The sequence below is a fragment of the Hibiscus syriacus genome, unplaced genomic scaffold (genome assembly GCF_006381635.1).
Source record: "Hibiscus syriacus cultivar Baekdansim isolate YM2019G1 unplaced genomic scaffold, ASM638163v2 tig00111847_pilon, whole genome shotgun sequence".
NCBI lineage: Eukaryota > Viridiplantae > Streptophyta > Magnoliopsida > Malvales > Malvaceae > Hibiscus > Hibiscus syriacus.
Window position 1 is genome coordinate 2,012,316 of NW_024063200.1, and position 27,356 is coordinate 2,039,671.

The 27,356-nt window shown below is 32.1% G+C and overlaps 2 protein-coding genes, 1 non-coding gene and 1 pseudogene across 4 annotated transcripts; 2 read left to right on the forward strand and 2 right to left on the reverse strand.

The window, feature by feature from the left end:
* The first annotated feature begins 9,993 nt into the window (after positions 1 to 9,993).
* On the forward strand, positions 9,994 to 12,416 carry LOC120172185 (50S ribosomal protein L19, chloroplastic-like). 2 transcript variants are annotated; one of them, XM_039179713.1, is made up of 5 exons: positions 9,994 to 10,274; positions 10,479 to 10,679; positions 10,825 to 10,911; positions 11,010 to 11,143; positions 12,225 to 12,416. In XM_039179713.1, exons 1-5 carry the CDS (start codon positions 10,092 to 10,094, stop codon positions 12,322 to 12,324), a joined length of 705 nt encoding a protein of 234 aa, XP_039035644.1. In that variant the 5' UTR covers positions 9,994 to 10,091; the 3' UTR covers positions 12,325 to 12,416. The 2 variants fall into 2 exon arrangements, with proteins under 2 accessions (XP_039035644.1, XP_039035646.1); XM_039179715.1 differs by having other exon boundaries at positions 10,482 to 10,679.
* Positions 12,417 to 16,984: 4,568 nt separating this feature from the next.
* LOC120172233 lies at positions 16,985 to 20,583 on the forward strand (annotated as a pseudogene).
* A 1,240-nt stretch (positions 20,584 to 21,823) lies between these two features.
* On the reverse strand, positions 21,824 to 21,896 carry TRNAK-CUU. The gene has a single exon. It is a non-coding gene; the product is annotated as a tRNA-Lys (tRNA).
* Positions 21,897 to 22,282: 386 nt separating this feature from the next.
* Positions 22,283 to 26,073, reverse strand: LOC120172216 (ubiquitin receptor RAD23d-like). The gene is made up of 8 exons (XM_039179737.1): positions 26,040 to 26,073; positions 25,857 to 25,933; positions 25,288 to 25,449; positions 25,181 to 25,237; positions 25,017 to 25,068; positions 22,557 to 22,626; positions 22,447 to 22,504; positions 22,283 to 22,330 (listed from the first exon to the last, which is right to left on the reverse strand). Exons 1-8 carry the CDS (start codon positions 26,071 to 26,073, stop codon positions 22,283 to 22,285), a joined length of 558 nt encoding a protein of 185 aa, XP_039035668.1.
* Positions 26,074 to 27,356: the final 1,283 nt, after the last annotated feature.

Genomic DNA, 27,356 nt, shown 5'->3' on the forward strand with positions numbered 1-27,356 from the left:
AATGCAAGATTAAGGAACCATCTTTCATGCATAAGTAATGAGTTGATTAAATAAAGAAACATTCTATTAGAATCAATAGCTACTAACCTTTTAGGCTAAAGTTTGAGGGTGAGTCGTATTTGTAGAAATTGTCCATTAATGATTCAAGGAGTTGAATTTTTAGTGAATCTGATGGATTTGCCCCTTTGAAGAATTAGATAAAATTATGGGCATGGGTTGGTTACTCCCCTACCATGTCACAACAAAATGTCCTTTAAAGCGATTAATTCAAAGCCATTTGAAAGGTTATGAGATCATAGTGATCAATAAAAGGGTAAATCCATTAACGAATGTGATTTCGGTCTAAGAAGTAGTTTTTGTCAGGTTGCCAAGCTTACTTGGCTAATATGGTGAACACTTAAGTTTCAAAGGTTAAGTTATAAGATATTTTGATTGTTCAAGAGTATATAAATGTATTTTCATATGAGTTACCTGAATTACCTCTAGATCAAGAGGTAAATTTTAAGATACAGATTATACTAGGTACTACATCTATCCCGACTGAGTTACAGAAATTAAAGGAACAATTACAACAACTACCCTCTCCCAAGGATCGATGGCCTCTTTGAACAGCTAAAAGGAATATAAATGTTTTCTAAGATCGATCTCTAATCTGGTTATTATCATTTAAAGATCAAAGAGGAAGATATTCCTAAAATGACTTTCAAGACCTGATACGACCACTATTAGTTTATAGTGATGCCATTTGGATTAACTAATGCTCCTACAACATTTATGGATTTAATAAATCGAGTATTTCGACCATATTTGAATAAGTTCATGGTTGTATTTATTGATGATATTCATGTCTATTCTAAGAGAAAGAAGGACCATGATGTGCTTCTTCTCATTGTTCTTCAAACTCTACAAGATAATAAGTTATATGTTAGGTTGTTAAAGTTTGAATTCTAGTTGTCGAAAGTTGCTTCATTGGTTATGTTCTTTTAGCAAATGGGGATAAAAGTGGATCCCAAGAAAGTACAAGCTATTTTCAATGAAAAACTCCAAAGAATGTTTTTGAAGTTCGGAGTTTCTTGGGACTCGTTGGTTATTATCTAAGGTTCATGAAGAACTTCTTGATGATCGCCTCCCCACTTACCAAGTTATTGAGGAAAGAAGTACCAGTTATTTGGACTAACAAGTTCCAAGAAAGTTTCAAAACGTTAAAAAATATATTGACAGAAGCCCAAGTGCTAGTGCAACCAGAATTAAGCAAAGATTATGTGATTTATAGTGATGCTTCTCAAAATGTCTTGGGACGCGTACTAATGTAAAAAGGAAAAATCATGGCTTAAGTATCGAGGTAACTTAAGACGCATAAGAGAAATTATCTTACTCAAGATTTAGAATTTACAACAGTCATGTTTGCTTTAAACACATGTTGTCGCTACCTATATGGTGAACAATACTATGTCTACATCGATCAAAAAAGTCTAAAGTACTTGTTGACTCAAAATGTGTCAAACTCGAGACAAAAGAAATGGATCGAACTTCTTAAAGATTATAGGTTGGCTATCGACTATCATCCAGTAAAATCTAATATGGTAGTCGATGTGTTAAGTCGAAAGATATTTTCTACTTTTAGAGCCTTGGATGCATGATTATCCATGAAGAAAGATGTCGCCCTAATCACATAATTAAAATTATAGTCTACTTTATTGGATTGGATAAAGGACCTTTAAAGAAAGGGTGAGAAGTGTATGTCAAGAATTGAACAAATGAAAAAAGGTGAAATCAAAGACTTTGAAGTTAAGTATAAGGGGTGTTTATTTTATCAAGGAAAAGGTTTATAATTCAATTGATGAGGAAATTAAAGAAAGAGCTTCTCTCTGAATCGCATTATAAACCTATAAGTATGTATCCTAGAGAAACCAAGATGTATATGGATTTAAAGAGTTGGTATTGGTGGTCAAGCATGTCAAGAGCTATAACTGAGTTTGTTTCTAAATGCCTAACATGTCATCAAGTTCAAGCAAAACATCAAGTGTCTTTAGGATAATTGCATCCTATTTTCATTCCTCAATGGGAATGGGAAATAATTACAATGGATTTTTTCATAGGACTACCATTGACACCCAATGAAAAGGATTTTATTAAGGTGATTGTGGATAGATTAACCAAGTCGGTGCACTTCATTCTAGTTCTAACTGACTACTCTATGGACAAGTATGTTGATTTACACATTAAAGATATTGTTCGACTACATAAAGTGCATGCCTCAATAATATTAGATAGAGACTCAAAGTTCACTTCGAGATTTTGGAAATCTTTGCATAAAGCCTTGGGTACTCGACTTAACTTTAGTATCGCTTTTTATCCTCAGACGGATGGACAATCAGAGCGAACCATTCAGATTCTATAAGATATGCTAAGGGTAGGTGTGGTTGAATTTAAAGGATCATGGAGAAAATGTTTTCCATAAGTGGAGCTTGCTTATAATAAAAGTTATCAAGCAAGCATCAAGATGGCTCCTTATGAAACTTTATATGGAAGAAAGTGTTGAACTCTTTTAAACGGATACGAACTTAAGAATCGAGACATTTAGCCCTGACCTAATTAAGAAAGTTAAAAACAAAGTGAAGATTATCCAAGATAATATGAAGATTGCTACTATTGATAAAAGTTGTATTCGAATTTGAAAGTAAGAGATTGAGTATTAAGTTGGTGATAAAGTATTTATTAAAGTATCACCGTGGAAGAAAGTATTGTAATTTGAGGCAAACAGAAAAAGTAAACCCAAGAATTATTACTCTTTTTGAGATCGTGAAAATATTTGGTCCAGTAGATTTATCAACTGGCTTTACCTCCTGAAATGAACAAGATCTGTAAATTTATTACATGAATCGATGTTTCGAAGATATAGTTAAGATAATTCACATATTATTACATCAGAAGAATTTTAGATTCAACTAGATTTGACAGACAAAGAAGAGACGGTGAAGATATTAGAGCATGAAGTTAATGAACTAAAGAATAAGACAATACCATTTGTTAAGGTCTTTGGAGAAATCATAAAGTCGAGAAAACTATTTGGTAAAGAGAATAAAATATGAAAAATGTAACATCCTCATCTTTTTGGATCAAATACGTGTTGAAAATTCAAGGATGAATTTTCTTAATGGGATAATTGTAATACCCCAAAACTTTGACTAGTGACCAAAATGAATAAATTAGAAGTTTAGTAGCCAATGTATAAATTTTGGAAAAGTTTAGGGACCAAAGTGTAATTTTCAAAAGTTATATATTTTGACCCCATAAACGAATAGTTTACTCCCAAGAATGAAATTTTTGTTTCTTTTATATTTTTCGTACGAAGTTTGTATTAAAAGCTATGAAGCAAAAAAGTCCAAGAAAAATTCAAATAATCAGATTGAATCAGATTTTTGAGATATTTTTAAGTATGATAGATGAAAGTTAATAATTTAATTTTTCATACCTTAATATGGAAGGATTTAACATGGATCATTGGATTTAAGTTGATTTTCCATGTTAAATCGGAATCGTTGGATTAAAATGGCAATATTGTAATTTTGGAAAACTATAAGGGAAATTTTGGAAGATATTAAATTGTTGGTTCATATTTGAACTTTGGATGAATAAAATTGATATGGGGCATGGTAGTAAACATGACATTTCAAGGGAAAAATGGTTATTTGGCATTAAATGAAATTTTAATTCATTTTATTATTAAAAGATTAATTCATGGCTTAAGTTTTTTTTTTAAATATTAAGAGACTTTGTGCATTTTATTCTCCAAGTTGTGACTTCCATATGTAAGGGAGAAAGTTTTTCTTTTCAATTTTTAAGCTAATTCCTTTGGATTTTGGATGAAAGCATGAAATATAAAATTTTTCTACATGAAAATTTATATCCTTTGGTACCATTTGTTCATGCTTTCCTTGCTTGAAAACCTAAGTTCTTGAATTGGATGGATAAAGGGGTTGTTAGGCTTTTACAGTCTAAGGTTGGATTATAATGTAGTTGACGTTGTTGATTCATTTTCATGCTTGAAAGTTGATTGAAAACTATTAGAAATTGTGTTTAAAGCATTTGGTCATGCTAAGGTCTTTGTATAAAATTCAAGATGAATTGAAATTGATATGGGATTGATATTAATTTCTTGGAATAATGTTTTAATGTTGATTTCATGCTTAAATCAAGTTGGAAACCGTGTCTAAGATACCCTTTATGGTTTGACCTAATGAAGAAAATTAGGGGAAATTTTGGAAAAATTATTTTAAGGTTAAACATGGCGAAAGGATGATTTTACAAGCTTTGGAAAATTGTTTGGACCATTTTGAAAGTTTGTTAAAGTTAGAGGAACCAGAAAACAATGTGTAGGAAATATGGATTTGAAATGAAAATTGGTATGAAGTTGATGTATAATGTTTACATGCATTGTTGGGATACTGATTATGTTATTAGATACTTGAATTTGAAGTTAAATGACAAGGGACAATTTTGAATAAATTAGAAATGTTGGGATGAATTCTAAAAGAATTCATTCTAATGGTTAGATTGTGGACTTTGAAATGATTATGTCAGCTATAGGTTGAAATGAATATTAGGAGGATTAAAGCTTTATTTAAAAGTAAAGGTTGGCATTGATCGTACGAAATAAAATTAGTATCGAACAAGTATCGAAAGAATTTTTATGAGTTTTATTACTAATGTGCGCCTATGTTTGCAAGATACTAACATGTGCTTTGTAACATATGTGTTATATGAATGATGCTTTTATAGACCAAGATCGATATCGAACTGAGCTAAAAGCTAAGGAAAAGTGCAAAAGTAAAGTTTATATCGTTAAATAAAGTGTGTAAGCTAAGTATAACAGGTAAGTCAACCTCGAATGATTTGAAAAATAATTTTTAAATAGTATTTAGTGTATTTTCATATTATTTTGCTAAATGATATTGAATAATTTAGAGTATGAATTGCCCAATGCAATGTTATATGATATTTGATAACAACCTATTCTATGTGCATTGAGAGTTATTGGTACAATTGACATGCCATTAGTTGGAGTGTTTATCGATCGATTCTATATAGGTACATTCGTATACATCGTAGTGATAGGATACATTTTATGGCACATATATGATATGTTTCCTGCATGTATATGATGATGGTGCGATGTATTCCTGGTTATAGGTATAGTGTTGTTGTGTTCTACAGTACATGTACACTTATATGGAACATATGGTGGAAATGATCCATAGGGCACTAAATGTGCAATTTATTTCACATGCAATTAAACTCCATATAGTGCACTTGTATATGACTCATGTACCATGCATTCTCATTTGTTAGACATTGGGCTATAGTTTACATGAATTGAAAAGTACATGTTGATTGGTTCAGTGGAAAGTAAATCTTCCATTGAGTCTTCTTATTGGTTATATATATATGATTTGTTGTTTTACAGGTTATTTGATAAGGCAAAGACCTTGACAAGTTTGTTTCACATGTTTATACGTTATCATATGATACTTATAGTATTATGATTTATACGATATTTTATATTTTTATACGCCTTACTTTATTTATGATAATGCATCACTAAGGTTGTACTTAGTGTGTGATGATTTTCACGCGTAAGACAAATAGATCGAGTGGAGTAAGGAGGCTAGCTTGGCATCATTTATCGAAGACTACTTATCGGTATTAGTAATGATATCCTATTGTTGTTTTGATTTTCTAGTTGCCATGTATATGTGTATACGTGTTAGTAATATTTTTATATAGCTAGATTTAATTGGGTCAAAAATGCTCTGATATGTCTATAATATTTAAATGGTTTATAATAATTTATATGTGTAGACATTAGTAAGTAATATATAGTTATTAATATAAAATTTTGATTTTATATTTTGATAAAGTTATATTTCATTAGTATAAAGATGAATTTTTATTTAGGTAGTTTCACTTATTGTATGAAAGAGTATTGAACTGCCATGTTTCTGTCTGAAATTGTATTTAATATAGATGTTAAAATATTATCTTTGGGTTGTACGCGATAAAATATTTTTTTAATTAATAAGGTTAAATTTGATGATTTTTAAAGAAACAAATTTTATCAATTTTTGATAAGAGTTTTCTTATATGTTCATGTGACATCTCTGACTCATGTTCGAGGACAGATACAGGAAATGGATGTTACATCCATAATCCTCTCTGTATCCTCCAACTAGCACTCAACATCTTTCGGAGGTCCCCCAGTAATGCCCTCGAAAAGAACTACTCCAGTAGTCACTAGAGATAAACATATTAGCAGAAGCTCTAGCCACCCTCTGAAACATGTGATTGACAACTTTATAAATGGCACCCTTATCCATCTCAGTATACTTGTCCTCAGTGAGATGAAGGTCTCTCTCAAGTGTAATTGGATCCTCTAGGGAAGTATACAGATGGACACGTGGAGTAGGAGGATATCTAGCTAGCATTAGGTCCTCTATAGAAATAGAAGGTCGAGTCACTCGTCCACTACCACGACCACTACCTGACCTAGGACCTCAAGCACTCATCTAACCAATCTACAAGGTTCTACAGGAGAAATTTAAACCTAAGTTAGATTGGCATTAGAAATTTTGAATCCATTTAAAATTGCAAAATAAGGTGACATGATATTTATAAATATTAGAAAATATCTTTTGAAAACATGGTATTTAGGACTCATCCATAGTCCAAGTGTTTAAAACCAAAAACTCTGATACCACCAAGTGTAACCCCTTAGACTCGGCCTAGATTGTACGATCGAGTCTAGATTATCACATATCGTATTCAGATATCATTTACATATTCAAAATGTAATTAAAAATTCATTTCAGTGAATAAAATGCATATAACGATAAAATAGAGAAATATATATATAACAGTAGGGTTCATACGGTAAACATATATATATATCAACATCAAAAGCTCGTATAAAATATGTTTAGAACAAAATATCAGTAATATAGATATATACATATTGTAGTAAAAACATGTGTCACCAAAAGATAACAGAATATCATATAGAAATATATAGTGGTACAAAATGGAGAAAAGTTGATCCTCTTGATGACAAGTCTGCTAGCCTACCGTCAGGTAATATTTGAAAAATTAAAAATTAAAGAGTGGGCTAAAACGTGCGCCCCTTACATGTTTCTAAAATGTGAACACTACCTATATCCAAATGCCAGAATGTGTAGGTTCCCCTGAACCATACACCCACATGTATATTCGGTAAAGACGTTATACTGATAGCATAAGAATCTGTGGTAAAAACTTACCTTGTGCACATAGCAGAGGAGCCTGCGATAAGGTCTTACAAGTCATAGACTAAGCCTGAGATACTTCCTCCAATCATACCCCCAATGATAGTAAATATGCATATATTTGATTGAAAACAATATTTTAATTTATTAAAACATTAAAACATTCCATACTCCAGAATCATATACAAAAAAATATGGTAGCCGGAGATCATGTTGGAAGCATACGGTAAATCAGATAACATGAAGTCAAAATATTTAACATGATCAGAATTCTAAAATAGTCCATAGAAATAGTTCAAAACAATATTGTAACACCATCAGGAACATACTTGTATTGGTCTGAGAAGTCAGATATGATAGCCTACTATCGAGTCTGCCTATCACGATCAGTGGTAATGCTAGATCATACGAATCGGAAGAATTATATTAAAATCCAAACATATTAATTAATAAATTATCCTTAAATAATTTACAGAAACTTACGAGTAGCTCTCGAAGAATGTGGATCGTACGAATCTGCTGAACAGGTAGCGTCAGACCTAGTTGCCCTTTTATCGAGGGAAACTCGGGTACCTTCATAAAAATATATTTCCAAATTAATTATATAATCAATGCCCAAGTAATCAAGTAAAAATGCTAAAAATACTAAGCATTTTTGGATTAACGGGCTTATTTCGGGGATTTCGGATAAGAATTTTGGCAACGCACTATAAAAGGGAGGTTTTCGGAAAAAAGTTAAATTTAGTTAACGATAAAATTCAACGTCGGTCAAGGGTCAATGTTCGACTTTATCAGTTTGGTTCGATTTGTTTAGCTCGATTCGGTATTGGCCCAGTTTGGAATTTGGTTAAGATGGGTCAGACGAGTCCGATCGGGCAGTTGAGTCGGACACGGGTCAGCAGGTCAGGTTAACCCACTTTTGGAAGGTCCACCAGTCGATGGATGATCCCACACACAATAGTGGCATGTAGGGGGCGTGTGGGGTTGATTTGGATAAAAAAAATTATAGAAAATTTCTAAAAATTATTTTAAAGCGTTTTGAGACACTTACCTATCTCAGTTAAAAAACGAAAACGGCGAGCTTAATTACGCTACGTTGGAAACTTATTATTGCTCACCCTTCCACACGCCGACAACGATCACTACAAGAGGCACATCAGTGGACTCGCGACGACAAAAAGACTCTAATGATACGGGCGGTGTAGCAAACGAAGCTACGATCGACGACAAATCGACGGTTGAAGATTATTGGCTTAAACTTTCTATAAAGGAAAAGAGAGAGAAAAGAGTTTTGGGGTTTTAGAAATATAAACTTTCACATTTTGGGTTTTAAACCCATCCAAAAAAGAAAATGGTAGAATTACTCATGGGGTCCTTAGACTTTTTTAAATTTGATTCTAAATTTAATTAAAAGTTCATTTTAGTCCCCAAATTAAATCAAACTTTTAATTTAATCCCCAAAATTAATTTAGGAAATATTTAACCACTAAGTTGGGGTGTGACATAATATTAAATAAATTATTTTATTACTTTAAAATAATAATATTATATTTTTAATAAATAATTTTATTTTATTATATTCAATATTTTTTATAACTAGTTTTTTAAGAAATTAAAAATGATTTACACATACCGTCAAAACACCATTAATAATTCATAAATCCAAAAAATATAATTCATTTTACGAAAATAATTTCCTAAAATCTATTTTATACAAAGCAAATGGACCCTTAGTGAGTAATCCACTAACCCACTAAGGTTGTAGCCCTACAAAATTAAGATATTTAATTATTTATTGAGTGTGATTAATTAAATATATAAAAGACTATAGTAGAGATATAGATGAGTTACATAAAGTAATAAAATGTAAAATTTAAATTTTTTGTCAAATTATATTTGAATCTAGATATTCAAATATCCAATTCAAAAATATTAAATATCTAACTTTTTAGATCTGATACGAATCACAATTTTAATAATTCAAATTTAAGATGAGATAATATCTGATATCCATAAATGTACACCCATAATTACTACTACTCAACTTGACTTGTACTTATACTGACATATCTTTGACACGTAGTATATGCATTATATATATATATATAATTTATTTATTTATTTCTCTGATTCATTATTTTTTCCCAATTCGGCTCTCAAACATACTTTTCTTAGTCTCACAAAAGTATAGTTTTTTACGAGTGTTATAATGTGTGGTAAAGCATGTTTTGATCGTCTTTTGATGGTGATTGTGGTTTTAATATTTCTAAAGTTCATTTTTATATAATTAAAACTTTGTGAGTGCGGAACTGAGTTATTAGGTGATGAACAATAGCCTTCAAATCAAGTATTAAAAGAGAAGATTCAACCATGCAAGAAAAAGATAATGTGTCATACCATCCTTTTTTACCGCAATTGACAATAATAGTGACTATAAAAGTATAGTGATTGTATTATAATTTTATAAAGTTTAATGACCAAAAACAAGCATCCTAAACGTTTAGTAGTCATTTATGTGATCTGCCCTTTTTATGTTTGAGTTAGAAGATATAATGGGCTGGGCTGGAATGAGATTGTATTATAGTGAAAGTAGTTTGACAAACAACAGGTTCAATCCAGCAAATCCTATACCAAAATAGGGGTATATTTGTCATAACACAGTCTGATTACTAACCCCTGTTCGTTCTAGTAGGGTTTTGAGCAGCGGCCTTGTTGGTTGGCCGGAATTTCGTTTTCTTTTTCCCATCACTTTCTCGCGTTTTCTCATCAACCAAACGGGGGTGAGGAGCTAGAATGCAGTCGTTCATTGGTGGGAGTATCCGTTTAGGTCAACGACAAGGTTTTTCCAGATGGAGCAGTGCTCATATCAAATCCTCAGCAATAGCTTATCTGCCTTCACAAAGTAGCAGCAATGTAGTCCAAGGAACCAACAATTCATTCAAATCTTCCAGGAATCATCTCCTGCAGTTTATAGGAGTATGAATTCTTTTTTTCTTTGCTTTAATTTTTCTGGGTTTTGTTGCTTAAATAATTTTCTTGCTTCAAAATGTCATTTTTCCTACTTTTTTAAAAAGTACAATATGCATTTTAGAATGTTACTAGGTTGAAAATTTCCAATTCACGTTGTTTTCTCGTGTTTTTGTAAGTCTAATTTTGATGTAAGCTTGGAATTTGTTTTAGCAGACAACATTCGGATCCCAAGCAAATGGCGTTTGTTCGTTTCCAGTTTTGTCTCCTTTGGCTGCAATTATGTCTTCATCTTCAAGCAGATATATGATAACAGCTGCTTTGCCTAATATGGATTCTCACGAGCCTGTTGCCGATGTGCCGACTCGAATTAAATTTAAGAGACTTGATAAAACTGCCAAGCACATAATGCAGGAAGGCTCCTTGTTCCTTTTGTAATGTTGTTGTTTTTCTTGTTTTTATTCAAATCGCAGACCTGCTGGTTGCTGTGATGATGTATATATGAGTCGACTGAGTTAATTCTTTCCGGTTTTGAATTGTATGAATTCCGTGTTTGCAGATTGTGGATAAGGAATCAGTGGAGGAAGTGAAGGGTCAAAGGGAGATACCTGAGATAAAACCTGGCTACATTGTGCAACTCAAAGTGGTATGACACGTTACGCATTTGAGGTGTTATTACTACACGTGATTGTTAACATATTTTCGAGCTGGTTAAGGTAACCAGTGTTCTGTTGGTGAGAGCAGGAAGTACCTGAAAACAAGCGGCGCCTTTCAACAATAAAAGGCATTGTTATCGCAAGACGTAATGCTGGCCTGAATACTACATTCCGTATACGGAGAATGGTAGCCGGAGTTGGGGTTGAATCTCTCTTCCCATTGTAAGTAACATTCAACCTTATGCTCTTCCCTCGAAAAGTATGTTGTTTAAGATTCAATTTATCTACCTGGAAAGAAAGCATGCTACTGTTCTACCAGATTACCTGTTGTAGGGGTAAAATGCCAAGATTTTGTGTCACTAGTTGTGTTATAATATGGATGTTGACTATATTAACCAAAAACATAGCATTAAGAACTATGGTTGGTACTGAACATAAATTATTACTAGAATATGTAATGCCCAGATTAGTTTTGCTCCGAAACAAATGTTTCTACAAGACTTGAACATTTTCTTGGACTAATAGTTTAGTATATATGTTATTAAAGATACGATAAAAGAATGTATAACTCACTGTAAAAGTGTCTTCTTCGTTGTGTTTCCACGAGTGTCTCCTCTGTTAAAGGTGTATCGTGAAGCGTTAAGAATGAACTTTCTTGTAGTTTTTGCTGACTTCCAATTTGCTCAAGTTGCATTCTCGTAGTTGTTTTAAGCATGCGTGTCTCTGATCTAACATTCGCAGTAGCCTTTTTGGTAAACCCAGTTTCGGTATAGGATTTTTTTGTGGTTCAACTCTCTCAGTTTTAAGAGAATCTGTGATAAACATAAGACATGAACGAAACTTTTGATCTAAACTAGAAACCAGCACCCCTTGTCAATATTTTAATTTTAACTTCATCCTTTCATCCTCCGATTCAGAGATATGGGTTCGGTTATTAGACTCTTTTCTTTTTTATTCCAGAATAAAATGCCCTCTGTCTCAAACTCATTGATCCCCGAGATTTCTAGGTGATTTTTGTGATTTCTCATAAGATCCTAAATCCTAATGCATTTCACTTTCTTTCCATTTGAAATGATTCACATGTGATCTTCTATGGAAAGAAGTCTGAAAGCATTTTCTAGTTCTAATCTATGTTATTCGGACTCAAGTGTGAGTATCAACTAACGGCATGTACTAGACATAAATATGTCGGATATAGGTGCTCAAAGAAAAATCAAAGAGTCCGAACAGCATAACTTGTGATTATCTATTTGATTTGCTTATACTCATAGCATAAACAAGATTGGGTGACGATGGATGACAGGTATTCCCCAAATATAAAGGAGATAAAGGTGCTGGACAAGAAGAAAGTGCGAAGGGCTAAACTTTACTATCTCAGGAACAAGATGAATGCTCTTAGATGATCTTTAAATAAGAAATCGAATGCGGTTTCATTGCGAAAAAGATGGTGTTTCGAGTTGTTTTTTGGATGAGAAATTCTTATTATCTTGATTTCTATTGCGAGTGTTGTTTGACTTGCTAAAAAGTTATTCTATGGAGGGCATGCATGCATGCATCTTGATATCATGTGAATCTGTTTTGAAGAAGACATTACATGTTATGCCCATGTGTAGAGGTGCACAAAAAATCCGAATATCCGATTTTGAGCAAAAAAATATCCGAAACCGGATTTGGGAAAAACTGGTTTTTTTTTAAACCGGATCGGATATTTTAAAACCGGATAGTATAACCGGTTTGGGAAAAAATTGGACGACCGGATTTTTTACCGGATTAAAAACCGGTTTGAAAAAAACCGGATAAAAAACTGATTTTTTATCCAGAAAAAAATCCGGTCGGGTTTAAAAATCCGGTCTGAGGTTTAAAAAATTGGATGACCGGATTTTTTACCTGATTAAAAACCGGTTTTTTTAAACCGAAACCGGTTACACCGGTTATATCATCCGGCCCTCCAAACCGGTTATGATCCGAACCGGTTTTTTTATAAACCGGTTTTTTGGCTTAGTGAAAAAATCGAATCGATTTTTATCCGATCCGGATTGGATTTAAATCCGGCTATGTGCATCTCTACCCATGTGCCTTATGGGCATGCATCCATCCCCATATAACCTCATGATGGATGAATCATTTGCAGCATCTGTTACAAGTGCTTCACCTTTATTGTTGGTTGATTAGGTGGAAGCTTAGCCATTTATGATGATTGCAACTCCATTACACTTAGACAAATATTCCAATCATTTTCTCTTTATTTTTCCAAATAGCTTTTGTTCCCTATTTGTCGACTATTGCCACTACCGATAACTTCTGTTCAGATTCATTCTAATATATGTCCAGAAATTCGGATATATTCTAATTATCAATTGGATAAGTTACTCGTTTACTTCCTAAATTATTAATTTTAATCTGTTTTAGTATTTAAACTTTTAAATTTTTCAAATTCATGTTTAACGTTTAGTTTTTGTTTCATTGTAGTACTCTTGTTAAAAAACTTTACGCTAAATTTTGATTTTTTTTGAAACATTAAGTACTAAAATGGACCAAAATTAATAATTTAGGTACTAAATGCATTGAGTTTTTAATGGCAATGTATTATAATGAGATAAAAAAAATAAACGTTAAGTACAATTTTAAAAAATTTAAAAGTTTAGATATTTTTTATAAAAATTAATAATTTAAATACTAAATGTGTAGTTCACTCTTTTCAATATGTTCATTCTTGTATTACAATTCAAATGTATTGTGATTATAACTTAAAAATATGTATTATTTCTTGGCACATCATATAACGAATATACTTACTTCATTCCCAAGTAATTACTTGAACCATTGGCAACTCTTATAATAAGTTCAATTTGACAATGATAATCTTTTAATGATTTAATACTATTTATTTTGATAAATTTAATATTAGGGTAAATTATCTATTTAATCACTCAACTATTATTTTTTTAAAATTATACATACTGTTATATCTTGGTTCAATTTAGATCACATGTTATTAAAAAAATAATGATAATGTTAATATGTCACCATAAGATAACGTCACGTTAGCATTAAAAAATAATAAAATAGTACCACATTAGCATCATATTACTTTTTATGGTGAGTGATCAAAATGTAACGTTAGATATGATTTTGAAAAAAAAATTAATAATTAGGTAATCAAAACAAGAATTAAGTAATATATTGGTGACTAAATAAGCAATTTACCCTTAATACTATTAGCATGATGGATGGAAGAATGTTGGAAAGATCATATTTTGAAAATTTTAAATCCTTATGTAATTCAAATATTTTATTTTTTTATTGATTTAGTTTTATGTACGTAATTTTGTATCTTTCAAATCTACAATATTTTAAAAATTTATACTTTAATCTAAAATATTACAAATGTAACTATTGATATTACTTTAAAAAGTTAAGACATGATATAATTATGAAACGAAATAAATATATCAATAGGAATATATCGTCTATTGTGTTAATTAAATTAATTTCAATATATATATATATTAAAAAATTAAAATATTTTTTTTTATAATTTTAATATCGAAATTTAAATTAAATATTATTAAGTTCGATTATATATGAAATTCGTACTCTGTTGGCGTAAAATATATATAAAAGAAACGATCACGAAGGTGCCACGTAGCATCTACAGCAGATAGGACTGGCTCCACCAAGAGGTGGCAAAATCTCTATAAAAGTTGACTTTTGACTTACAAATATAAATTTGAAATATATCCACATAATTTTTTATTCGCATATTTTTATATTTCACTCCGTTAAATGTTGTTTTTAGTCCATGTACTATGTATAAATTTTGAATTTAATCACTTTAGTCGATTTTAATCTCTATATGTTTTAGGTTTTAAATTTCAATTTCAATTTAAAGTATAATATGACTAAATTAAAGAGCTTAAAATAATTAGCTTAGAGACGTAATACAATCTACAACTTAAAAATTTAAATTTTATTTAATATAATTTTATGTTCAGAATTGAAATTTTAAAATTGGAAAGTATAAAATTAAAAAACAGAAGCATATTTAGGGGCTAGTAGGGGACATAACCCCCCTAAAATGGTCATTTTTCAATTTTAATCCCTTTATATTCTAATGTTTATGGTTGAGAGATGGGAAAATTATATTTTACCCCTTATTTCATAAATTTTCAATTTGGTCCTATTAAAAGTTATAAAATTTTAAACTAAAGATTAAATTATATTTTAGCCTCTTAAAATTTTATAAGTTACTTCTATTCCCTTAAGAAAACAATTTAGTCAAATAAAATGATCAAATTAGAGCGCAAAAACTAAATAAAAAATTTGTATAATACATGGACTGATTGAAGAATTTGACAGTTTTATTTGTCTATCCTGTTTTGATTTATTTTATATTATATTCGAATTATTTTTTGTTTGTTATTAAAAAACCAAACTTCAAAATTTTAGAATGAAAATCTCCAAAAACTATTTTTATCAAAGTAAAGATCAGGACAAAGAAAATAAATAATCACCAAACTTTTAAGATATATACCTTTTAGCCATTGAACTTTTCAGATTTACAATACAATCATTAACATTTAAATTCCATTGCATTACGATCATTTGTAATCAGCTAAGCGCCTTAAGAACAATTGATATAGCACGTTAAAATCTTTTTGTTCTAAAAAGAAATTTTAAAATCTTTTCTTCTTATAAATTAACAAACGTCACTACTCTTTTCGTCGTAGGTTAATGATTTTTCCGGTAAAAGAAATTACCAAACTAAACGATTAAAGATAAGGTTGAAAATCAGCTCAAACTTGCAGTTGCTAAAGCTATACTGAACGAAATCTTCCAGAAATTACATCCTTGAAACTTGAGTTGTCGTACAAAAAAAAACTGTTGTAAAGAGCTATAAGCCATGAAGCTTCAACTCCAACTAAAGAGGTAAACTTTTTGTTTCTTAGTTTTACTTGTGATTACTAAACATGTCCGTAAAGGTCGAAGCTAAAATTAAATATTGACAGAAACCAAAATATTAGATTATTTAAGACAAATATAAAGACTTATTAAGTATTTAAATTCGAGATTCAGCATGAACAAGCGATCTTAGTGATTAAGGGGATTGTTGTTATTCTTGAGGAATTGAGTTCAAGCACTGCGTATGTAGGAGTATAAGCGTTCATTGTCAAATAGTTGAAAGACTTTGTACATACTATCTTGTATTCACATTAAATTTATAATAAGAAACTCCAAATTCACAAGACAACTTCTAATTTATCTAATATTTAAACTTACAATGACCTAAATTCTAAATTATAATTAGACTAAAAATTTAATAACACATACTTATCATTATTTAGTTAGACAACTACTTGATTAAATATTTAGTAAATTTTTATATTTTTTAAATTTAAATATTTACTTTTACCTAAACCAAAATACTATTAAATCAAAATTATATATATATATATATATATATATATATATATATATATATATATATGAAAAGACTCTAGGCAACGTCCGACCAAGAACAAGATGATTCGGATGCTGAATTCGTCGAGGTTGATCCCATAGGTCGTTACGGCCGGGTTTGTTTTCTCTCACTTTGAACTATATTTGATGTTGTTTGCCATTTGGGTTAGCTTTAATTGATGTTACCTTTAATGGGTTGCTTCTTTTTTTCTTTTTCTTCCGAATTGATTGCTTGCAGTACAAGAAGGTCTTAGGAAGAGGAGCTTTCAAGAAGGTGTATCCTTTGATTTCCCCTTTTTTTCATAGTTTATAGGTTTGGGGTTTATGACTGCATTTTGAGGCTTAATTTCTAGTTTAAGCTACTGTTGAATCCTTGATTTCCAGGATTTGATGAACTTGAAGATATATGGGTGTTGTATTGGAATACATTTTGAGGCTTAATTTGCGAGTTTAAGCTTTTGTTGAATCCTTGATTAAGTTGTGGGAACTTAGGTACAAGGCATTTGATGAACTTGAAGGTATAGAAGTAGCATGGAATCAGGTTAAGGTCACGGATCTTTTGCGACATTCGGAAGATTTCGAATGCCTTTATTCGAAAGTTCATTTACTTAAAACATTGAAGCATAAGAACATAATGAAATTTTACAATTCCTGGGTTGATACCAAAAATGAACATATCAACTTCATCACCGAGATTTTCACTTCAGGAACATTGCGGCAGTAAGTCTTTCTCGATTTTCTCGGGCAGGATGTTTTCTTGTGTTTGAAGTTTCCCATATTGTTTCGGTTTTATGGAAAAGTTTGAGTTTGTTTGATTGTGTAGGTATTGAAAGAAGCATAAGCATGTCGATTTGAGGGCATTGAAGAACTGGTCTAGGCAGATCTTGGAGGGTCTTCTCTATCTTCACAGTCACGATCCCCCGGTGATTCACCGGGATCTGAAATGTGATAACATCTTTGTCAATGGTAACCAAGGTGAGGTGAAGATCGGAGATCTAGGGTTGGCTGCTATTCTTCACCAGGCCCGTTATGCACATAGTGTTATCGGTGGGGATCATAATGTCCTTAAATACTGTCAATACTACAAGATTCAGAACTATTGCTGATATATAAATGCAAATGATAAAGCAAGTGTTGATGTCATGTAGGCACACCCGAGTTTATGGCACCGGAACTCTACGAGGAGGAATACAATGAGCTTGTAGATATTTATTCTTTCGGCATGTGCTTGCTCGAGTTAGTAATTTTCTAGCACCCATATGTTGAATGTGCTAATGCAGCTCAAACATACAAGAAAGTGACATCGGTAAGGCATATTACTTACCATCAATGTATAGAATATCAAATATAAACCCTTTATCCATCTTGCTTCATGATTTGTTCCTTCCTTCGGCAGGGAATAAAGCCAGCAGCATTGGGGAAAGTGACGGATCCTAGAGTGAAGTTATTTATTGAAAAATGTCTTGCTAAAGTCTCAGATCGTTTGTCTGCAAAGGAGCCTTTAAGGGATCCATTTCTTCAACCTGACGAGGAAAATGACAATGTAGGTTGTTCTTTACAAGCTAATGTCCAGTCTTCAGGTAGAATTCTAGAGCAATTTTTTGGAGCTTGAAGGCTTTGAGTATTTTTTTAGCCTCAATTTTACATGATAAATGCAGATAATACTTCTGATCAGACTAATTTAAGGGTAAATACCAAGGATCTTATCTGAGACAGGCGTGGATGTCAAAGTGCAAGGTTAGAGGAATTACGTTAACATGATATTTCTTAAGCTACGTATATCGGATTCTACAGGTAAGGAAATATTTCATTCATTCGCATTCACAGTCGTTTTTCTTATTGAAAACTGAGATGCTTCCTGTTGGGAACATCGGCGCACCCCATGGCGCAGCGGAAACAAAACTCGACGGTCTCACCAACGATCCAAGTACGAAAAACTGAAATCGGGATGAAGAGATGCGAATACTTAAAGTGGGTTCCTTGAAAAACAGCAAGGACAACAGTGAATACTGGCTGTGTAGATCGGTTCGAATCTTAAGTCTCCACGAAATCACGTCTCAGCCTCTACTCAGTTCACCCAATTGAGTGTAATCTTTGTTTTCCCCAAAACTCTTTTGAGAGAAAACGGCTGAAGGTTTTGATGTGTGTTGTTCAATGGCTGCTAGACCTAACACACCCTTTTATAGCCAAGTTACCCTAATCATATTAGGGTTTTATTATTTCATATTAATTAAATCTATATTTAATTAATTGAAATTTAATAATCCTCTTATATTCAAGTTACCCTAATCATATTAGGGATTTTATTATTTCAAATTAATTAAATCTATATTTAATTAATTAAAATTAAATATTCAGGATTATTAAAACATATATTTAATTAACTCTAGATATATATTTTAGTAACGTACAACAATTGTACATCTTTGCTCGTTTCAATCCTAGGGTGTGACCTTATAGGTTCTTGTAACGTTAACAGTAATTATTAGAACAATTCTAATATTACATACAATGAGTGACATCTAGCAATATATCATTGTCACCTAAGTTACAAGAAAATATGATTCGACATATCATCTTGGTGATTACTCTTTTATGTATTACATCCTTATGTCCTTTATATCTAGAATATGCACAAGTCTTGGAATAGTTACACTTGTATAGCCCATCTATTGTTTCTTGATATCTAGAGTAGACTTTAATTAACGAATAGTTTATGATATCTCATATTAACTTATTCGATCATGGCCATACGTTTCTAGTCTTACTCAATCAAGTGGCTTGTGATATATTTCCTATTATGTAGGAAGGAAAAATCATATCTTAATCATACACACCCACTACATATATTGAGATATATTCAATAACAGTCTTTATAGAGCAACCAGTTATGGAACTTGTTTAGCTTCATCAAAACATACAACAAGATATGTTGGGATAGTATTGATCTCAAGTCTGAGGATCATATATAGTTATCACCATGAGCAATGTTATGACTGTCACATAATAATCCAAGACATATGCTCGTGGTCGGTCAATCCAATACATTGTTCTCTAACAATATAATCATGTATTAATTCTGACATCTCTATATCAATAACAACTCATTGTCATCAATCAATAACATGTTAGTCTTAAGCGTATTATTATTGTCCATGCCCATAATAATACTTGACTATGGATCTTTTAATAATAACAATTATGTCATTATATGGATTTTATTATCTTTCAGTTTATGTTAAACACATATATATAAATGAAAATAATAGTGGCAATGCCTTTATTCAATAAAATCGGTAAATAAAAGTATTATTACAATCATCATATGATTGGTCTATGGTTATACTCTAACACTTCCCACTGGAACTAGGTCATATCCGCAACATCCATTCCCTCCTTTGATATTGAAGTAGATACAACGACAGCAGTTGCTCGAGAAATGGTTGAAGAGTTGGACTTGACAGATCCATATGTTTCAACAATTTCCAAAATGATTGAATCAGAAATCCGGTCTCATATTCCTGATTGGGTTCCAAAAGAAACTCTTAGTGATAATACTTTGGGAGAAGTTGCAAACTCTGGGAACTATCTTTCAGAAAATAAGGGTGATGGATCTCCATTGGCTTATGAGCTGACCTCATCTCATCAGAGAGATTACCTTCTGGTAGAAGATTCTGGTCTGAGCCACTCAAGGCAGCTGGTGGAAACTCTTCGACCAGTTTAGGTGGCTCAAATGTTGCTTTTCGAGTGGATTTTGTATGGTCTGCAAATAGCATGATTGAACTGAATGAACAATCTCATGATAGCTATGAAATTGGAGGTAAAATAAACAGTAGTACTTCATCCGGACGACTTGACAATGAGTTCACACATCACAATGGTGGGGACGATGATGGTCATGGGAAAGAAAATGATGCTAATCGAAAACATTTTTCGAATGAGAACTGCAAGCCATTAAAGGATGCTGAATCAGGAGTGAAGGCAATAACAGAGAGACTCGAGTCTCTGTGTTTAATCAGCAAATGGAGATTGATGAGCTAAAGAAGAAGCACCAATTAGCCATATCAGACCTTCTGAAAGAACTATCTCAGGAAACCTGTGAAAAGGTTTTGGCTACATGTAAGATGAAGATTCCAGATTATACTATTCAAAACGACACAAACCGCTAAATGTGCATCCGACATACCAGACTCGAGTCTCTTTGATATTGCAGTTTCATAATGGTGGGGAATCATAGATGGAATGATGGTACTAACAGACACTCCATTACTGCTGAAGAGAGCTGCAATTTGTTGGTTAAATCGGACAGTGTGTCTGTAGCTGACAAACCTGCAGGAATGCCTCGTATCCAGAGGTGAGACGAGATCAACAATGCTCTGTGACTGTAACTAGAACTATAACGGCAGCACATCGCATGGTGAGTCAAAGGAAAGGACAATTAGGCTGAAACCTTGGTTTCGAAAAATTCCGGGGTGCTATCGAGGTGAGCCATTGTTCCTGCAAGTCATGTGTATATATGTAATATAGTGTGTATATATGTAATATAGTTTGGATGTCTGAGGATTTCTGCACATCATGGATGCACAAGCTTCTTTTTTATACTGAATGTGGTTTAATTTGATAGTTCTTTCAAAAACTTCCACAGGAGCATATACTAGTACGAATGGTCTTACTAAACAAATTGTACTGCAAATTTTAGGGTCGGGTCAAACGAAATTTGGATATAGAATTCCTACCGACTTTCTTAACATCTTCAATATACACGAACCCAAATCTAGAGTTGTTTCTTTTAGATGAGAACAAATTCAACACCCTAGCCTGATTTACAAATTATCTTTCTCAACCATCATCAATGAATTCTCGCCGGAATGTTGTAAACAAATATCATAAACACCTAATTCATACACGTTGTAAGGCTCATGATAAGTTCATACAAAGATCAAGTGGAGGTAGTTGGTTTAGGACTTCTGATAAACACGTGGCGGGTTGAAGGCATTTTTATGATTGTAAATGAGTCGAGTCGAACTTGAGTATTGTCAAACTCGATTTGAAAAGTTTAAAGCTAAGCTCGACTCGAAAACTCATGAGTTTAAAATTGTCAAGGTCAATTCGAAATCAAAATAAAAATTGAAGCTCGACACGACTTGAAAGCTCTCAAGCTTAAAATTTTCAAGCTCGATTAGAAATAAAAAATTTAAGCAAGATTTGAGTTCGAAAAAATCTAAACTCTAAACATTCTTAGACTTAGCTCAATTGAAGTTCTAACTCGAACTTGATTCAAGTTCGAACCTGAACTTTAAGTACATGAAAGTTTTATATTAAAAATTAGCTGACCCTATTCATATATGTAATAGGGTGAGGGGGAGGTAAGGTAGTAGGCTACCCCAACGCCAGGTTGAGAGTAGCTTCCGTGAAAGACCTCCGACAATCAGAATTATGAATTACCCACCGTGGGACTCGATCCCACGACCACAAGGTTAAGAGCCTTGCGCTCTACCAACTGAGCTGGACGGGCAATTCGAAAGTTTTATATTGTATTTTTTAAAAATTTATATAAATATTAATGTTATAAATAATTTAATTTTAGAAATAAAAATTTACTATATTATTTTTTTGAGTTACTTGCAAACTTTTTGAGTAACATATCAAGTAAAAGCTTGAGTTGAAATTAAGTCTATTCAATTCGAATGCTGATCGAACTTTGACCGAATTAAACTTAAATAACTAGCGATCTGTCTCGTCTCATTTACAACATTAGAAGTTTTTAATGACAATTTGTTTATGGTTATAGATATTGATAAAGACAAGCAAGAGAAGGTTTTGGCTATCGGTAAAGACAACATGTTTGTATAATTGTTTGTTCTTTGGGTTCCTTTGTATAGGAGCTTCAGGCCATGAATCTCACTGTAACCAACAAGAGTTTTCTTCTGTTTTTGCTTGTTGGGTTGTCTGCTTTTTTATGGATATGAAACATAGTTATTATAGGAGAGTAAGTTACACGCGTTATAGTAGTTGATGTAACATAGTTCAACATTATTCACAGTTATTATAGGAGAGTAAGTTACACGCGTTATAGTAGTTGATGTAACAGGACTAGATTCAGCAACAGGTGCAGTTGTAGCCCTGAAAAAGATTTGATAAGAATTCATTTTATCAGCAGCTGGACTAGACATACATAGCTGGAGTTGCAGCTGGAGCAGTAGAAGCTGGTGTTGGAGCCACTGGTGGTACAATTGTGTGGGAGTCTACAAAGAATACATTTTATCAACTATGAGAGAAGGGAAAGAAATACTTGCACCCAAAATCACTACTCATTAACCTGTGCAAATACATGCACAGTTTTCCAGAAGTAACTAACCAAAAATCACTCCGCACTTTATAGCAGAGAGGAAAAAAATACATTTCTATTCATGCTCAAAAAGAAATTTGAAGATCAAAATTCGCATAATGGTTTTGTGAGAGTGCATAGTTTTAACAGATTCACACATTATTATGGCATTAAGTAGATCAACAAAGAAAATTAACTAATTAAACTGTTCTAGTGGAGTCTGTTGTGAAATTCGGGTTAATTTCCACCAATAACAGATTCACCTTGAAAACTATTATCTAGGTGACTAGTGTGAAAACGATTGTACTAAAAATCACCCCAAGGTAGATTCCCAGGAAAGAGGAGGGGTCACAATGGTCCCTCTTAAAACCCACTTTCCTTAGACAGAACTACCAAGACAAGTAATTTTAATAGGACAATAATTGACAACAACTATACCCGACAATAGCTATTAAATAGACATAAAAGAGAACACCAAAATATTTCACTAATAGAGGAAATATTACAAAGAGAGAAAGAATACAAATAGCCTTTAAAATAGAAGAAGGCTTATATTTGTGGGATGATTAACTAAGGAGGAGGAGGGCTTTATTTATAACAAAAGAATTTCCCCTCCTCCTTATACACAACCAATGTGGGACTTTTGCCAAAAACCAACAAATCTCCACCTTGGCAAATTCCACACACATCTCTAAAAAAAACAATCTCAACCATCATGTAGAGTTTGTTCTGACCGCTTTTCTTCAAAAATTTCTCCTCCAGTGCCTTCCACAATTTACTTGCAGAAGTTTCCTTAGAAAATGCATACTTCTGCTCTCTAGAAAGACACGATCGAATAGTACCACATGCCATTCTATTGATCCTCTTCCATTCTTTCTCCTCAACATCATATGGTTTCTCTCCTTCAATAGCAATGTCTAGACCCTGCTGAAATAGGGCATCTAGAACCTCGCTTTGCCACATGCCGAAATGACCGGTGCCATAAAAAATCTCCACTGCAAATCTAACATTTGTCACAGCATTTCTTGCCAAAATTGAAGATGAAGAAGCGTCTGCCATTTCTGCTACAAATTCTATTTAATAGCTGCCAATACAGAATGTCAATTATCCCAAGGAAATTTTTCTGATGTGGAAGATCAGCCTAAGCCGCAACCACAGAGCATACTAAAATAAACCAAGAGCGCTGATACCAATTGTTGTGAAATTCGGGTTAATTTCCACCAATAACAGATTCACCTTGAAAACTATTATCTAGGTGACTAGTGTGAAAACGATTGTACTAAAATCACCCCAAGGTAGATTCCCAGGAAAGAGGAGGGGTCACAATGGTCCATCTTAAAACCCACTTTCCTTAGACAGAACTACCAAGACAAGTAATTTTAATAGGACAATAATTGACAACAACTATACCCGACAATAGCTATTAAATAGACATAAAAGAGAACACCAAAATATTTCACTAATAGAGGAAATATTACAAAGAGAGAAAGAATACAAATAGCCTTTAAAATAGAAGAAGGCTTATATTTGTGGGATGATTAACTAAGGAGGAGGAGGGCTTTATTTATAACAAAAGAATTTCCCCTCCTCCTTATACACAACCAATGTGGGACTTTTGCCAAAAACCAACAGAGTCCATGAAGAGTGATTATGATGGTGGCAATTTTATTGTTAATGTGATATTAGAAGGGAAGAGGTGAGAAAACAATAGGAAACCAAGTAACTCACAAATGTTAAAAGTAGGACCAAGTTAGTAATAGAATAACTAAGATTCCAACATTATGCATTCTGTTTATCATTCAATATTGTGAGTCAGATGGTGAGCATTTGGACACAAAACAACTCAACAATGCCCTTTATCTAAAATACTTAAAGCACCGCTATTCACTACCTACAACATTTAATGATTTAAACATGTACAAATTGCATTTACCCAAGTTGTTTCTCATCAGTCATCATAGTATTGAACAAAACATCTTCCACTAAGAAACAAAATCCTAATGCCTTTTTCAGGTCATGTCAAATGAAAATGTCTTTTCAGTAATATAGATAAAAAAATCATAGCAGAATAACAGCTTATAAGCAATTATGCCTAAATTAAATTAATATTCAAAAAAAGATTATGGAAAACAGAGCAGGAGAGGTGAAAAAAATAATAATATTACTTTAGTTGTTGAAGCAGTTGCACAATCACCAGATGAACCCTTATTCTAGCACAAGAGAAAACATTGTAGAATCAGTGCCAAATTGAAAATAATGAAAATAAACAAGGATACAAGTAGGTAGGTTAATGGCCCCAAAAAATACCAAGAAGTATTGTTTCTTGTTTAGCAGCAAATTGACATTTTGGAGCATGCAACTAAGGGAACAAACACATTCCAAAAGATTTAATGAAACCCTAAACCAAAACTAAGATAGCTTCTGAATCCAACAACTGAGTGAAAATTTATTTCAGTTTACGTATTTCTTACAAGCAAACATAACTGGCCAGCAAGGTTAGGAAGCATTAGATAAGAACTTACAAACACCTGAGGGAGTGAGAGAAAGAGAGGGGGAATAGGAGAATAACTAATTTCACCTTTGCCAACATGATCACTATAAATCTATTTTCAGCAACACTATTCTCTGACAGAGTCGTCTCATCTTTAAGAACTTTATCCTTATGGATAAGCATTTCTTGTGCAGCAAAATAAATTTCTGCTCCTTGAACAGTTTCTATTTTATTTTTTACATCACCTACCTGGAAGGAAACTCACAAATATTAATAGCAGAATTGTATAACATCACTAGGCATAAATATAATCGCCAAAAAATCATAGCAAAAACAAAAGAATTAATAAAGTCCATCAAACAATAGGATATCCACACCATTCCGAGGAAAAACCCTAGATTATGGCTTAACTCAGAATGCAGAACTTTATCTCACTCTATCGAACAATATTTACATGTTCAATGTTTGTTTATTTTCTACTTGTACCTTATATATTGTATACAAAAACTACCATTGGCATGGAAATCTATATATTCTTGTTAAAGGACACAAGTGAATCAAATAATCAAGCAAAACTAAAGCCCGAAAACAATATGTTATTCACTACTTTCAGTGAACATTTGCTGCAGATTCCAACCTGAGAATAAAAAAATTACCCTCATTGTCCTAACGCCCTCTATTCCGCGTAGATCCAAGTTGAAATCACCAGAAATATGCCGAGAAAAAACGAAACCTATTAAACAATTCAAGCAACAACATTTCATAATTATTTAAGAAAAAAAGGTTTAAAATGCAAGATCCGATAGCTTCAGAGAATGCTGAGGAGAGTGGAAACATACCTGACCGGGAGTGATCGGTATGAAGAAGTCGCATTTGAGCGTAAAGAGTCGATTTAATAAACGGCGGGGAGCATAAAATGTTAGGGCAAATAAAAGGTGAGATTTAGCTTAAGGGTTAGGGAGATAGAACGTTTAAATTTTGCGGCGTTTCTAGACCCAAGCGCCACAAACATACCAAACTATTGCGGCGTTTGTATTAAAATGCCGCTAAAATACTACTATGTTGCGGCGTTTGTTAATAAATGCCACTATATATGAACCATATTGTGGCGTTTGTATAAAATACCGCTAAAGATTACTCTTTTATGGCATTTTTTTAAAAAGGCCACTATAGATTAACCCTATTGCGACGTTTGTATAAAAACGCCGCTAAAGTTACCATTTTGGCGTTTGGAATGTAAACGCCGCTATATGTTTAAAGTTAGTGGCGTTTACTCTCAAAACACCGCTGTAGAACAGTTTTGCTGTAGTGAAATATTTAATCGTTACACTATCTAACTTTTGAGAAAAAATATTTAACATATAATTAATATAATTAGTATATCAAGCTTATATTTTTAAATAATTTTCATAAGTATCATATTTATTTATATAAAATATAATATATAATTTAAAAATAATATTGTTGTCTCGAGTAGACCAATATATTGTTTTTCAACGTAAAAGATCTATTTTTTAATAACTCAAAATTAAATATTATTTTAGATAATTACTTTTTATAATAATATCATTTTTCTCCTCATAAAATTATTAATAATTAATATCTTAAATATTAAAAATATAAAATAATTTTAAATACTTAAAATTATTACTTCATGTTTTACTAAATCAAACTCCTTGTATACTATTATTATGTTTATAATTATGAGTAAAACATGAAGAATAAGAATTAAAAAGGGTCTATATGAAAAGAATTCATTGCTCAAGACTTAATATTTTAGAGGTAATGACATCCCACTATTTTAACAAAAACAAATACTACTATTAGTAATAAGTTATTGTCCGATAATAATATTTTTTTATGAAGCAAACGTGGAGTGTAATCCTAGAAAAGATTATTTCACTTACTAATAATCTTTTTCTCAAACCAAACGCCATTAAGGATATGTGGGCAACTTATAGGAAGGCTCAAATCTCTATCATGATCCTTGTGGATGGACACCTTTAAATGTTTATTTTTTTTACATATTTCTAAGATTATAAATGAACCGAATTTAAACGAAAAATATTGTATTTATGTTCGATTAAAATTAATATCATGTTCGTGTTCGTAATAATTTATTTATTTTTAGGTAAACCACTTCAAATATCACTGAC

What these genes read in the sequence shown, in the direction of transcription:
- LOC120172185 (XM_039179713.1), top strand. Translation starts at nt 10,092, where the DNA reads ATGCAGTCGTTCATTGGTGGGAGTATCCGTTTAGGTCAACGACAAGGT. An exon ending in CTGCCAAGCACATAATGCAG is followed by an intron (nt 10,680 to 10,824) that starts GAAGGCTCCTTG and finishes CCGTGTTTGCAG; the next exon opens with ATTGTGGATAAGGAATCAGT. An exon ending in GTTGAATCTCTCTTCCCATT is followed by an intron (nt 11,144 to 12,224) that starts GTAAGTAACATT and finishes GATGGATGACAG; the next exon opens with GTATTCCCCAAATATAAAGG.
- LOC120172216 (XM_039179737.1), bottom strand. Translation starts at nt 26,073, where the DNA reads ATGCGACTTCTTCATACCGATCACTCCCGGTCAG. An exon ending in TAGTGATCATGTTGGCAAAG is followed by an intron (nt 25,238 to 25,287) that starts GTGAAATTAGTT and finishes TCACTCCCTCAG; the next exon opens with GTGTTTGTAAGTTCTTATCT. An exon ending in ACAAGAAACAATACTTCTTG is followed by an intron (nt 22,627 to 25,016) that starts GTATTTTTTGGG and finishes TATTCTTTGTAG; the next exon opens with ACTCCCACACAATTGTACCA.